At 33.5% G+C, this 15,528-nt stretch overlaps 1 protein-coding gene across 1 annotated transcript; it reads right to left on the minus strand.

Moving 5' to 3' along the window:
* Positions 1 to 11,840: 11,840 nt before the first annotated feature.
* Positions 11,841 to 14,800, minus strand: BNAC07G06670D. The gene has a single exon (XM_013890444.3). The coding sequence runs from the start codon at positions 12,907 to 12,909 to the stop codon at positions 11,980 to 11,982; it is 930 nt and encodes a 309-aa protein (XP_013745898.1). The 5' UTR covers positions 12,910 to 14,800; the 3' UTR covers positions 11,841 to 11,979.
* Between the last annotated feature and the right edge of the window lie 728 nt (positions 14,801 to 15,528).

Genomic DNA, 15,528 nt, shown 5'->3' on the forward strand with positions numbered 1-15,528 from the left:
TTTTTAATTTTTTAATTTTTTTAAAATTTGTAATATTTGATTGTTTACATTCACTTAGTCATGAATGTTTTTTAGCGTGTTAAACCATCTATTGCATGACGAATATTTGATATCATATAAACAAATTCAATATATATATATGTAACTATAAAATTGTATACAATATACAAAACAATGTTTAGAATCTAAAATATGAAGAAATAAAAAACTATGACTTAGTGTGCCATAGAAAATATTATAAAATAGTTATACATGTTTAAAGAAAATACAATGTTATTAAACTTCTATAAAAAACATTTACATATAAAAATGGCCAATTAATAAAATCAGGGTGTTTTAAGTTAAAATGTTATTTACATAAAGACATTAATTGAACTGGAAAGACATGAATAAAATAAAGTAATTTAATTTAATTTTCAAATGCATGGAAATGTAAATAATTTTGAAAACTAAGAGGCAATTTATATTGGTAGTTCTCTTTTAAAAATAGAGATGTAGTAGTAAATAGTAAAGAAATGTCAACTCAAATGGTGTTCATTGTGGTGTTGGCATCTAATCTCAAATTCAACCCCTCAGCCGGTTTATGAGGTAGATGTTTCATTTTTTTGTAATGCACCACGATTTTGATTGCAAAGGCAATTATGGAGATAACAAGACATGCTTTGATGATTCTTCTTGGTTTTGGAATCTTCTTCGGTTAGTTTATATTATATTATTTTTTGGTCATGTTATTAATTAGATGTATTATGATTTGTAGGTTTCTCTATTGATAACACTTTTATAATTGCGTAAATTTTAATAAAATTTCTATCGATAATAATAATTTTTTTTATTCTTTAGGAAACATTATGACTTTGGAATTGCACATTAAGACACTTATTACTGGAACCACGTTTTCTCTATATGCATTGTCCTATGTACTCTCAACCTTATCTAACTCTAACTAGAAAAATCCTCTAACTAACCGACTCCTCTAGTTTTCCTAAGTGTAACTAAGTCACAAAATCGTTTTATTAAATAATTCAAAAATATTTTTATTTTTTCAATTTCTAAAATTGCGTACAACTCTTTTTCAATCTCAAATTTACTTTCTTTACTTTTTCATTACTTTCCCTAATTTTGCAAACCCTAATTTCACACGAGCCCACTCCTTTTTCTTCATCAAATCGAAGACACCATTAATCCTTTCTCCTCGCCACTTGTCTGATTTTCTTATATCTCTGTACATTTTCTTATTTCTTCATCTATCTCTATTTTCGTCTGCTTTCCAGACCTGTTATGAATCACCCCTTTTCAGACCGGTTACGAATCCTGACGAAATCCAAGCCAAAAAAGAAAGGGAAGATTACTAAGCAACCAATGCCTCCGCAAAACGATATTAGAACTTTGTCTAGCTACAAGAAATATGAGTATTGAGTATTGGTAGCAGTTCACGGTAACACAAATTCACCAACTGCTATTAAAAGTGTCAAAAGATCGGATCCTAATTCTATTATAGCATTAAATCAACGCTATGCATGATTCTCATTAAGCGGGAAATCAAAAACCCATATTAGAACCAATTTTATTTTGGTAACACTTTGAACCGCCAATACTTACCGAAAAATTGGTTTTGACACAAACTTTTTTTGTTTTGGGGAAATTTATTTTTTTGCCAAGTCCTTTTTCGTCTCAACAAAAAAATTCCACTCGATGTATTGATCTCAAAGCCAGACTCCGGCGAGTTTCCCCACTTATTCCGTTCTCAATCCACCGATGCTTCTATCTAACAATTACAAACCCTATCTATTCTCTCTGCTTATGCGAAACCCTAGATGTTGGAGGGGAAGAAGAACACTAATGCAATCCCGGTCTCAGAATATGAAAAGCTAATCGTGGCAAGCGACGAGCCTGGAGACGGGTAAAACTTCCTCCGCCTCTCTCTCTCTCTCTCTCATCTTGCAGATGGTATTTGTTTACTGTATGACCAGAACTGGATTAGTTTATGTTCGATTAGCAGAAAAAGGCTTTGTCCTTTTGGTGTGTGATTCTCATTATGCAGCTGGAAATGAGTTCTGATATGTGTTTTCTGGGGAAAGTTTTACCCTTTTCATCAGACTGCGTTCTTGTTAGAATGAGTGAATTATTGAGATTTTATTTATGGAGAATGAAGAACATGAAGAACATAGAGAGAGAGAGAAAGTAGATCTCAAGATGTAAGAGAAAGAATGAGAGAATAGTTTCCTTCATTTAATTGTGGATCTGGGTACAAGTATTTAAAGACAAGTGACCTCAGTACACAATATAATAAAATATCTTCTTCTCTCTTCTTGTTCTCTTCAATAAAATCGAGCTTATAAAACCCTTATAAAGCCTTATAAAACCTTATAAAGCCTTATAAAAGCTTTATAAAACCTTATAAGTCTGGCAGCTTAATTCTCAAGTCTGGCAGCTTAATTCTCAAGTCTGGCTGCTTAATTCTCAAGTCATGCTTCATGTCAACACTCCCCCTCAAGCTTGACCATGCTTCATGTCAACACTCCCCCTCAAGCTTGACCATGTGGAACAAGTCAAGCTTGGAAGCCATGAAGTATTCACTCAATAAAATCTCAACTAGGTAAAACACTTTGGGAGAAAACCCAAGTCAAAGAAAAAGAGTAGAACACTTCATGAAGGAGAGATTATTGACATGATAGGTCTATAAGTCCCAATTTTGGATGAATGAACTCACATACCTTAGTGCTTGCTGCCTTGGTGAAGATATCAGCTAGCTGATCTTCACTCCTTGTGTATCAAGGCAATATGATCTTCTGCTCCACGGCTTGTCTCACTTTGTGGCAATCTACCTCTATATGTTTGGTCCTTTCATAGAAGACTGAGTTGCTAGCAATGTGTATAGCAGCCTGGTTATCACAATGCATCGTGATTGGCGTTGTAACTTCAATTTCCAAGTCCTTAAGAAGTCCCTTGATCCAAATCAACTCGCTTGTGAGCTTCCTCATAGCTATATATTCTGCCTCAGCACTTGAACAAGACACCACCTTCTGCTTCTTGCTCTTCCATGTTACCAAATTGCCTCCAATGAAGGTACAATATCCAGGAGTTGATCTCCTATCAACTCGATCTCCTGCCCAATCCGCATCACAGTACCCAACAATCTCAGTGCTTCTATTGCATCCCATCCATACTCCTTGGCCTGGTGCCTCTCTTAGGTACCTGAGAATCCTCTCAACCATGTTCCAGTGGTGTACCTTGGGAGCTTGCATGTGTTGGCTTACTTGGTTTACTGCAAAGCATACATCTGGTCGGGTAATGGTAAGATAAATGAGTTTTCCCACCATTCTCCTATAATGCTTTACATCTTCATATGACTTGTCTTCAATCTCCCCCTCACGCATCACTTTGTATCCTTCCTCTAGAGGTGTTTTGGCAGCTCTTCCACCAAGATCTCCAGCCTCATTTAGTAAGTCAAGGGTGTATTTCCTTTGAGATAGAAACAACCCTTCCTTAGACCTACACATCTCGATCCCTAGGAAGTATTTCAGCTCTCCCAAGTCCTTGATATCAAATGAAGCCTTAAGGAACGCTTTGGTCGAGATGATCCCTTCTTTGTCACTGCCTGTGATGATAATGTCATCAACATAGATGAGAATGACAATGATTCCTTGCTGGCTAGTGAGGGTGAATAGGGTATGGTCAGCTTCAGACTTCACAAAGCCTCTTCCATTGAGGGTGGTGCTCAACTTATGGTACCAAGCCCTTGGAGATTGCTTCAAGCCATAAATTGTCTTCTTTAATCTGAGAACATTTTCTGGTTTCACCATGTTCTCAAGACCAGGAGGTGGTCTCATGTAGACTTCATCCTCCAATTCTCCTTGAAGAAAGGCATTCTTCACATCCATCTGCCATAAATCCCACTCAAGATTGACAGCAAGAGATAAGAGAATCCTTATAGCGTGAAGCTTGGCCACTGGTGCAAAAGTGTCTAGATAATCTTCACCATACACTTGAGTATATCCCCTTGCAACCAGTCTTGTCTTCTTTCTTTCTGGTTTTCCATTGGCTCCATACTTGATAGTGTAGAGAAGCCGGCTTGTCACTGCCTTCTTTCCTTTTGGAAGTTCAGTCTCAAACCATGTATCATTCTTGATCATGGCTCCCATCTCATCTCCAACAGATTCTGTCCACTCCTTGTGTTGCATAGCTTCTTCATATGTTCTTGGAATGTATTCCTGATCCAATTCACTGATGAAGACTTGATGATCTTCTGGATATTGAGCAAGGGAGCATACTGCACTTATTGGGTGAGCTACAGCTTCAGCATTGAAGTAAACTTCTGTGTTGATCCACTGTGAGGGTTTCCTGATCCTTGCACTCCTTCTCAAAAGTTGTATCTGCTCAGGTTATGTTTCATTTCCTTCACTTGGCGCCTTTACTTGAGTCTCAACATCTGATTCTGATGGCATCTCATCTTGATCATGAGCTACAGAGCTCTCTTCAGGTTGAGCTTGTGTAGACTGCTCAACATTTTTACTGCCCCCCTCATGATTAGAATGAGTGCTCTCAACACTATCAGCTGCAGTAGATGATAAATTTTCAGGGACATGTTCCACACTTGGTAAAGAGGGCATACTGATTCCCAGGCTCTCCATTACTCCCCTAAGGTTATTTGCTCTATCTGAGGCTGATTGAGAAAGATCTTTGAGCTCATCCCAACTCTTTCCATCATAATAGCCTCTAGATTCTGCAAACTTCACATCCCTCGAGACAAGAACCCTTCTTGACTCTGGATCATAGCACTTATACCCCTTCTGAGTTGGAGAGTAACCAATGAACATAGCTTTTGAGCTTTTAGCATCAAGCTTGTTCCTCAGCTCCCCAGGTATCATCACAAAACAGAGGCATCCAAACACACGCAAATGGTCCAAAGATGGTTTGGTCTTATTTAGAACCTCAAAAGGAAACATGTCGTTGATGACTTTAGTTGGAGTTCTATTGATCAGATAAGTAGCAGACATCACAACATCACTCCAGAATCTTTTTGGAACATTGGTGTGGAACATCATTGTTCTTGCTACCTCCATCAAATGTCTGTTCTTTCTCTCAGCAACTCCATTCTGTTGAGGAGTGTAAGGACAGCTTGTATGGTGAGTAATCCCATGTTGAGCAAGATATTGCTTAAATGCATGATTTGTATACTCTCCACCATTATCTGACCTTAGAATTTTCATCTTGGCATTGAAATGGTTGCAGATATGGGTCTGGAAATTCTTGAAGGCATCCAACACCCTGTCCTTAGACGGAATCAGTGTCACCCAAGTTTATTTGGATTTCTCATCAATGAAGGTGACAAAGTATTTGTGATTCTCTCTGGACACACATGGAGCAGTCGATACATCAGAGTGAACTAGGTCAAAACATCTTTCATAGATGGTGCTAAACTGTGAGAAGACTGTTCTACAATGCTTCTCCAATATGCAAGCTTCACAATCATCATTCTTGAAGACCACACCTGGAAGCATCAAGTTTAGGGCTCTTCTATGAGGATGTCCCAACCTAGCATGCCATAGTGTGCTATCAACCCCGCTGGATGTACTAGCCAAACACTGAGAAGTGGATGGTCTAGACATCTCTGTCTTCTGAAGATGATATAGTTCATTGTGAACGTGCCCCTTTCCAATCACTTGGCCTGTCTTTAAGTCTTGAAATTCAACCTCATCTGGTCTGAAGACAACCTGACAACTCAGATCAACAGTAGCCTTTCTCACAGATAGCAAGTTTGATGTAAACAGAGGCATATACAAGGCAGTAGATTCCCTATCAAACAACCTCAGGTTCCCTATCCCTTATATCTTAATCTTATCACCATTTGCTATTTGAACAGTCCCTGAGGCAGGCTGGACATCACTCATCAAGTTTCTATCACTAATCATGTGATGGCTTGCTCCTGAATCTATAATGATAGGTTTAGGGTCAAGAGAGTGTGTACCAGCCTTCTTGAATGAGATAAAGGCTTGGATAAGGGAATGTAAGTCACTCATGGTTGCTGGACCATCAGTGTTGGCTGCACTATCAGTACTTCTCCATGTTCCTTCTTCATTTGAACCACCAATGACAGATGAATACATGGTTCGAGTTTGAATCGATGGATGCTCAAACTCTTTGATTACATTCCTGGCTTGATTCAAGTCACTTCTTCTTGGCATATTGTGGTTCTTATGTTGTTCCTTGGCCTTCTTGTACTCTGGAAACAACACCATGTTTGAGTTCTCCCTCATGGAGAGATATTGACCAGTGGACAATATATTGTTCCTACTGATTTTGAGATAAACTGGACTTTGAAGAAGCTTTTCCTGATATGGTTGAAGCTTTCTTGAGTTCCAGAAAATAGGGTACTCCTCTATCTTGAGTTCTGGTGAGGTTCTTCCCTTTTGAAAGACCTTTGGACCAGTGGATAAAAGGATGTATCCAACAGATTTTGAAGATAATCTGAGAAAGAAAGAGAGAAATTTGCGGAAGCTTTTGTGAGTTTCAGGAGCTTAATGCTCTGATACCATGTTAGAATGAGAGAATTATTGAGAGTTTATTTATGGAGAATGAAGAACATGAAGAACATAGAGAGAGAGAGAAAGTAGATCTCAAGATGTAAGAAAAAGAAGGAGAGAATAGTTTCCTTCATTTCATTTTGGATATGAGTACATGTATTTAAAGACTAGTGACCTCAGTACACAATATAATAAAATATCTTCTTCTCTCTTCTTCTTCTCTTCAATAAAATCGAGCTTATAAAACCCTTATAAAGCCTTATAAAACCTTATAAAGCCTTATAAAAGCTTTATAAAACCTTATAAGTCTGGCAGCTTAATTCTCAAGTCTGGCAGCTTAATTCTCAAGTCTGGCTGCTTAATTCTCAAGTCTAGCTGCTTAATTCTGCTTCATGTCAACAGTTCTGATTTGTCGCGTTTACTGATTTGCTGCTACATATCGGCTCTTTTACTGATTTGGTATTATATGATGGAGCTGGAATCTTTGATTGTCTTCTTTTGTTGATCTTATGTCTTATCTTGCTTGAGTAATATAAGCTAAATTCTTAGTATTAGATTGTTAGCTTCTCCGTCTATCTCAAGTTCCGTTGCTTCTTCTTCTTCTTCTTCGTCGGGTATGATTTATGATTTTCATCATCATCGTTGCTTCTTCTTCTTCGTCAGGTATGGCTTTGCAGATGACTAATGAGGAGAAGCTTGAGATCCCTATAGTGGTAGCTCTCAGAGAATACAAGAAACCTTAATGGGTTTTTTCTAAAGCTTGCTCCTTTATGTGATCTTGACCAAGCTCTAAGGCTTGCTCAAGTAGCGGTAGGGATTGTAACCTTGATGTCGCTAAACTAAGGAAAGATTTACTGCCCGTATCCCAACTCCTCTTTTCTTTTAGACCCGCATGAATGTCTTTCACCCGGAAGGGCTAGTGCTAGTGCAAGTGCAAGCTCAAGCTCGTGTACTCAGTCAGAGAATAGCTGTTGCAACCACATGACTTGCCGGTAAGACATACATCCATAGCTCATGGTATGTACTTTCAGAGTTTGTTTACACATTTTGGGCAGTAGTTTTATTTTATTAATGGGTACTTCTTGTGGTGAACAGATGATTTCTCTGTGTTTACTGGTGTGGGAAACGAACCTGTGAAGGCAATGACTTGTTCAGAGAAATGATTGCGAGTGGTGTCATCAAGCTAGGTGAGAAGTAGGTTGTTTTCAAGTTCGTTGATTTTCTTTTTCATAAATGACCGCAATGCAGAATTCTCCAATAAGTGGAACTTTGATCACTAATCGAGAAGAATGTCTTGAAATGTCTGTTTCTATAGCTTTTGTCAGCAACGATTCCTGAGAAAAAGATTGTGGAAGAAGAGCCACAACTCTTGAGGAGACCAAGCAATCACTTTCTCATTTTTCTGGTTAGTATATGAAGTTAGTTTAGTGTTTGGATGATCTTATGTAAAACTTGTTCTTTTTTAATGTAATATTATAGTGGAATCCATAACCGAAATCATCTAGCAGACAAACATACATGCTGATAATGATTAACAGTGCCGTTCCAATTACTTACAATTCTAATATCAGAGTTGTTAGGTATACACTCTAATACAAAAAAATAAAAACAAAATACTAATCCCAAACCTTACATCTTACTTTAAATTTAGGGTTTACGTTTATGTTTAGAGTTTAGAGTTTAAAAATGATAATTTGAGTTTTGTTATAAAATATTTATATATAATAGTTTAGAGGTTTATATGTCTAGTGTGATACCATTAAATGGAGTTTGATGTACTTCAAACCCTAAACCCCTAAACATAACTTCAAGCCACATACAACACTTCAAACCCTATGCACTACATATCTCAAATAAATTTTAAAAATTCAATTTTTTCATAATAAAAATATGAAACTTAAACTCAATATCTAATCATTTTTAAAATCTAATCTTAATTTTAAAGGAGAAATCTCAAATACTAAATCTTAAATCTGCACCATATATCTAATATTAATTTTAAAGGAGAAACTTCAAATACTAAATCTTAAATCTGCATCCTATATCTAATAGCCTAAACCTCAAACCTATAATATAAATTTTCAAATTAAACTCCAAGTATATTCTAAAACTCAAACCATATACTTAATCCTAAATCTTAACCATGTACCTAATAGAACTAATATACAATATATAAAAAGTTTTATAGTTAAAATCCTATTTTTCAAAAGCTTAACTTCGTATTTTAAATATATACTTCAAACAATCATCCCCCAAACTCTAAACTCTAAATTTCCAAACTTATTTATCCACAAAAAATAGAATAGGCAAAAATGGTTCCATGAAAAAAAAAATGAATAAGAGAACAATTACAAAACAATCTGATTGGTCAACACAAATCGGCCAATCATGTTTAAGTGTGAGGATCAATCCTTATTAAATAACAGCCGTTGATAAAAGTGAATCCAGTGGACAAAAATGCACAAAGATGATATACTTTTCTCTTTCTTACACTGTTCTCGGAAAAAAGACCTATTTCAACTTGAACTTTGCCCGTCGTGCCTATTCTTTTCCGAACTTTGTAGTAGTGCATATTCCATACTGAGTAAAAATTTAAATATACTACATGAACTTGAATGCATCGTGCATTTTCATTTCCGAACTTTTAGTAGTGCATATTCTATACCGAACTAAACAAAAATTCAAAAATACTACATGAACTCTTAGAATCGTGCTTCTATATATATTGACCGTCAAAGGCGTTAGTCATCCGTTAATTTAGCAAAACAACGTCATTTTGGATAACATATATAAACCAAAATAAATTTCTTGTATAAATTGTGTAAACATTAACTTATATATATATATATATATATATATATATATATATTAGTTTAATCAAATAAATATTATCAAATTTTTATTGTTTTAGTTTTATCAAGTAAATCTATAATCACTTATGTTTTTAAATTTACCTTTAAAAATTATTATTTTATAAGTTTAAATTATTTATTATTAATTCAAATATTTATTTTATGCTTGTCCACCAGTGTGAGAGTTTGAATCTAAGATAAATTTTAACTTTACAGAATGTATCTAAGATAACGCATTTTGATAAATTAATGGATGACTAATACCTTTGACAGTCAATATATATAAGCACGATTTTGAGAGTTTATGTAGTATTTTTAAATTTTAATTTTACAGAATTCATCCAAAATAATGTCATTTTGATAAATTAAAGGATTACTAACACCTTTGACGATCAATATATATATATATATATAGAAGCACGATTTTAAGAGTTCATGTAGTATTTTTGAATTTTTATTTAGTTTGGTAAGGAATATGCACTACTAAAAGTTTGGAAATGAAAAGACACGATGCATTAATGTTCATGTAGTATATTTAATTTGTTTTTAGTTCAGTATGGAATACGTACTACTACAAAGTTCGGGAAGGAATATGTACGACGGGTAAAGTTCATGTTGAAATATGCTTCTTTTCCGTAAGCTTTGTACGGAAGTACTAAATAAATATGTACTCGATAATATTAATTGTGATCGAGTTGACTTCCAACAAGCGTCTGTAGTCCAGCGGTTAGGATAATTGGCTTCCAAGTAATAGATCCGGGTTTGACCACAAATATATTTAAAATTGTTAACTTTTAAACCTTAAATTGTTATTCCTAGAGAATCTTGCTTTTTTATTTTTTTTTTTGCTCTAACAATAGCATTAAACTTTTGTCTCTTTCTATATTTTTTATCCGTGGTTGTGTTGCGTACAGTACATACTATTTTTACTACTACTACTAAACCAAATGGTGGAAGATGATGGCTGCAACATAATTGTATTTTTTTTGAATTAAAGTGATATGGAATGATTCTATTAATTTCACAATTTTTTTTCTATCGTTTACCATGAATGAAAAAAATAGTCATTAAAAAAATAGTCATTTCATCAATTCCGTAAATTAATAGATAAATACAAAGAAAAATAAGACATAACAAAAAAAATCATGAGTAAATGGAATGTATCGATTCCATTTCATATTCTATTTCTGTCAATCCATTTATTGTATTCCACTAGTTCAAATATTTGCATTTTAAACTAAAATGATATGAAATGATTGATTCTATTAATTCGACAAATTTTTCTATCGTTTACCATGAATGAAATAGAATATTCATTTCATCAATTCCATAAATAAATATATAAATACAAAGAAAACTATTACATAACAAATTTTTCCATGAATAAATGGAATGAATCGATTCCATTTTCATATTCTATTTCAGTTAATCCATTTATTTTATTCCACTAGTTCAAATCTCTGTATTTTTAAATTAAAATGATATAAAATGATTGATTCTATTAATTCCGCTTTTATCGTTTACCATGAATGAAATAGACTAGCCATTTCGTCATTTCCATAGATAAATACAAAGAAAACTAGTACATAACAAATTTGTTCATGAATAAATGGAATGTATCGATTCTATTTTTATATTCTATTTCTGTTAATTCATTTATTTTATTCCACTAGTTCAAATATTTGTATTTTTTTAATAAAAATGATATGAAATGATCGATTCTATTAATTCTGCTTTTATAGTTTACTATGAATAAAATAGAATAGTCATTTCGTCAATTTCATAAATAAATAGATAAATACAAAGAAAATTAGTCCATAACAAATTTGTTCATGAATAAATGGAATGAATCAATTCCATTTTTTATACTCCATTCCTGTTAATACATTTATTTTATTTCAATAGTTCAAATATTTATTTACCAGTTATAAACGATAATTTTTCAACTTTTACCAATAATATTATGATGTGTCATTTATTTTATATTGTAATATCTGTATTTTAAAAGGATAAAAACTAGTGCATGCATAAAATATGAGTAAGAAATTTGAATTTAGTAGATATCTGCCAATTCTTGTTCAAGTTAATATTTTATCATATATTTTAATTAGTTTCGTGGCATTTTATTATGTAGTTTAATTGTATTCTCGTAAATACAAAAGAAAAAAATATATATTATATGAAATATAAAATTTTATATTTTTTTAATAAGCTTGGAAGAAAACTAGCTTGAAAAGTAATTCGATAATGTATTTTTCGAAAATGTTTTTAATTTGATAGTGTTGTGGTTCTCGGAAAATTATTCCTTCAAGTCAATTGAACTAAATAAAATTCTTATTAATCACCTAATCAAAAGTGAATCAGCATAAGCTCGATAAAAAAAGAGGATGTGTTCATGCACAATATAGTGTTGTGTTACACTTGTTTTAAAGTAAATTTGCAGTGACCTTCAATGCTAAATTATGTGAAAACATATTCCATTCATAATGAAAAAGTCCAAAATAAAAGAGCTAGGCGTAAGGCATTACATATGTTTTCTTATTATTAAATTATAACATAAAGATAAAGATGAACAAAAGAAAAATTAGATTTTCTTTCGACTTTTAAGTGAAGCAAGTACGTCCGTCCTTCTTCTCGTTGTATTTACGAGCCCAAATGTGTTTACCATTGATCCGAAACTTTTGTAGCTTCTCACCTTCTAGTATACGATCCACCGTAACCACCGAGTCCAAAACCAACTTAGCAAATAGTGATTGTTGCTGATCATTGTTACATGCAAATATGTTAGGTGAACTTACGCAGTCTTCTCGCATGTAAACACCTACCACACACTTTTCTCCAAATATGTTGGTGAAAAGCTCCTTAACTTCGGCCTGCGACACATGAAAGCCACGAGAAAATGTTATAAACATGGTACGATCATTCTCACTTTCCATGGAGTGATCGTTCCACTCCCAAAGACCCTTTGGGAAGAGGAACGAGTTGTTGTTGTTGAAGGTGTTAACCCCATCAACTAGATCAGGTCGCATGACATTGATGTTTCCGAAAGTCGGATGCGGGAAGCCAGGTATGATCAGAGATGGGTGGAGTCCGGGGACGGAATATGGTGGTGAAGAATATGGAAGAACTTGTGCAAGGATGTCTGAAAAGATTCTAGAACAAATGGTGTTTAGAAAGGTTTTGATACCAGCAATGGCGGTGTATCGATGTTTGTAAATCATGGGAAGTGAGACATGATTTTGAAAATATTGTGAAGTGAGAGGGATTTGGTCAAAGCCATTTGGGGGATCAGAGGACTCGATGCATCGGAAGCAGGAGACAGCTTCGTTAGCAAAAGATGCAATGAGTCGATCTGGAAGAGGAAAGATGGTTGCAAAAATGTCTTCAAAACCAAAGTTTTCAAGCCAAAACCATGTAGCCATGACAAGGAGTGATTCTGATGGTGATCTTGAAAATTGTAGGACCAGTTTAGAGAATATCACCCTTTCTTGGGCATGGTAAGTGTGTAGTTGGTCTAGTGTTGGAGATGACATGACTGGTTTGTGATGGAGAAGAATGTGAAATTGAATGGTAGATATAAGGTCACCCTACTCGTTTTACACACGTATGAAAGTGGCATTTAAGTAAAAGGGTTATTTTGAGCCAATGAATGCAAATATTTAGCTATCTTATCTAACCATAGATTTTATGCTTTGTGGTAGTTTTAAGTAGCGGTTACAAATTAATTGAAAGTGAACATTTTCTGAGTTTGTTTTGTTATAGTTTTATTTGATGTTTTGACTATGACACGTAATTTTCACTCCATTCTGACATGATTCTTTTGAAGTTAAGTTGACACTTGGCATTGAATTCAAAACAAATATTAATAAAATAATGAAAGTTCAAAGGAAAAAGACAAATTTGCTTAATGTTTTGCTCCAATTCATGATAAGAAACATATACTTAAATGCTAAGTCAAACAAATACTCTATATTTATAACTATACTTGGACTATAAACATATATTATTTTTAAGAAATATTAGATACTAGGGATTCGTGTCGTGCGTGGAGTGAAATAGTTAATTAGATTATTTGTTTTACATTGTACTAAGAGATTTGTTGTATAGTGTTTTCTAGGAATGAACATTCAAAAATCCGTTTGGATTCATTTCCTCAAAATCTGAAAAATAAAATAATATAAAGCATAAATATTTAAATAATGTAAGATTAAATACTTAAATTTACATAAAATTAAATCAATTTAATTTTTTGAATGGAGAACATTTTCAGTATTTTGAACATTCTTTTTGTTATTGCTAGATATTTATTTGTGACTACTTTGATAATTTTTAAATCATATTGTTGGGCGTCTGTCGTGTCAATATTGTTGGACATGTTGTAAAATTGACATACTCTACAACTAATAGTGTGTACTTTTTTATAAAACAATTCTTGGTAAATATATTAAAAACAAGATATAATCGAACTGAAGGAGTTAGGGTTGGGTCGAAAATAATATGATCTCTTCAATCGGCATTTGAATTATGTCTTTCAATTGATTTCGCGAATGATCTTCTTTTCTTTTAAAGCTTTTTGATTTCTTTTTTTTTTTCCTACCAATATGCTTATTTTAAAATTTTTAGTTTGATATGAAAACTCAGTAAAAAACATTACTTGGCTAAACTACAGATTTGACTTTGTGTGTGGTGTTTTTCATCTCAATTTTTTTTAATTCATAATCAATCACAATTATTTGTTGCTTTTGTATACCGAAGCCTCAACCATGGCCAAATTTCGCAAGGTGCGGAACTTTCAATTTCTAAAAATATTTTTATTCCAACATTGTAATTGATACAAATCTTAATTATTTTGTAATTTCTTTCTTTCAACAATGATATTATTTAGTAGTTGCACAAAGAGAACTTCAATTTACTAATACAAAAGTTAAAAATCCAGAAACTGAAAATTAGTTGATTAAAAAATTAGTGTATGAACACATTAAATTGTATGCGCTATAGAAAAATTAGTGTATGAACACATAAATTTTTAAATAATTGTGAGACTGTCACGTCATGATTCTAATTTTTAAATGACTGTGAAGCTGTTATGTGTCAATTAGTGTGAACATATTTATTACAAATGTTTATCTTTTAGTATAGTAGGGGATTACAAAAAATATTAAATACCCAATATATGTACCAATTTTGTTTTAACCAAAATAATTTTTTAATAGAGAATTTTGGATACATCAAGGATGATTAGTTAGGTTGTAGGAGCTGATTTTAGTTTTAATTTGTTTCTACCGCTTTTAAATCATCAATCATGCTTTATACTGGGTTTTAAAGCTACAACCAAAAAATTAAAAAAATAGGTGTAACAACTTTATATTCTAATGTCCCATCTTTTTGATGTATCAAATCTATTCTTGTAAAATAAAGTTTAAACATACATTCCATCCCTACATCCCCTATTCTAAAAAGTGGTGACTTTAGTCGATTACACAAGAAGTAAGCGTTCTACGGACCTTGTTCGTGGTGATTCTATGTTATTCCCACTGTTCTTTGCGAATCTTTTCTTTTTTTTTTCCCTAGATCTACAAAAAAAATCATTTCTCCTTCTCTTACGATTCTTCTTATCTTTTGATTCTCTCTCAAATTTTCATAACGTTTAATCTTTACTCTCCATCTTTGTTTGAGAAATTGAATCCTCTTCCTCCTTTGTTGCGAGGAATCGAATCCTCTTCATTCTCTTTTGTTTTCGAGATCTCTTGAATCATCAGTTTGTTGTTGATGATAATCTTCCTCGAGGGAGGGATTATTTTCAAAAGACAACTCAGGGTTTATTGTACCACCACCATTGTTTTTGTCGTGGGTATTCACCTCCTCACCACCATAAAGGTCAACGCACTTCACCTTCCTCTTATCTTCTCTCTTGTTCTCATCATCTTCTTATAAATGTGTGATTAATTTTTGTTTTGTTTACAAATTTAGTAAGGAGCAGGGAAGGAGAAGCAATGGTGTGACATAGCGGCGTTTCCGGTCAAGCGTGGTGCGAATGTGGTATTCTCATAGAAAGTCCCTGTCTTTGTCTAGATGCCATTCAAAGGAGATATCTTGTCGGAGTCGAAGAGGGAGTGGAGTCGGATCTGTGCCGGATTATGTAGGCGGAGGAA

The sequence above is a fragment of the Brassica napus genome, chromosome C7 (genome assembly GCF_020379485.1).
Source record: "Brassica napus cultivar Da-Ae chromosome C7, Da-Ae, whole genome shotgun sequence".
Taxonomy (NCBI): Eukaryota; Viridiplantae; Streptophyta; class Magnoliopsida; order Brassicales; family Brassicaceae; genus Brassica; species Brassica napus.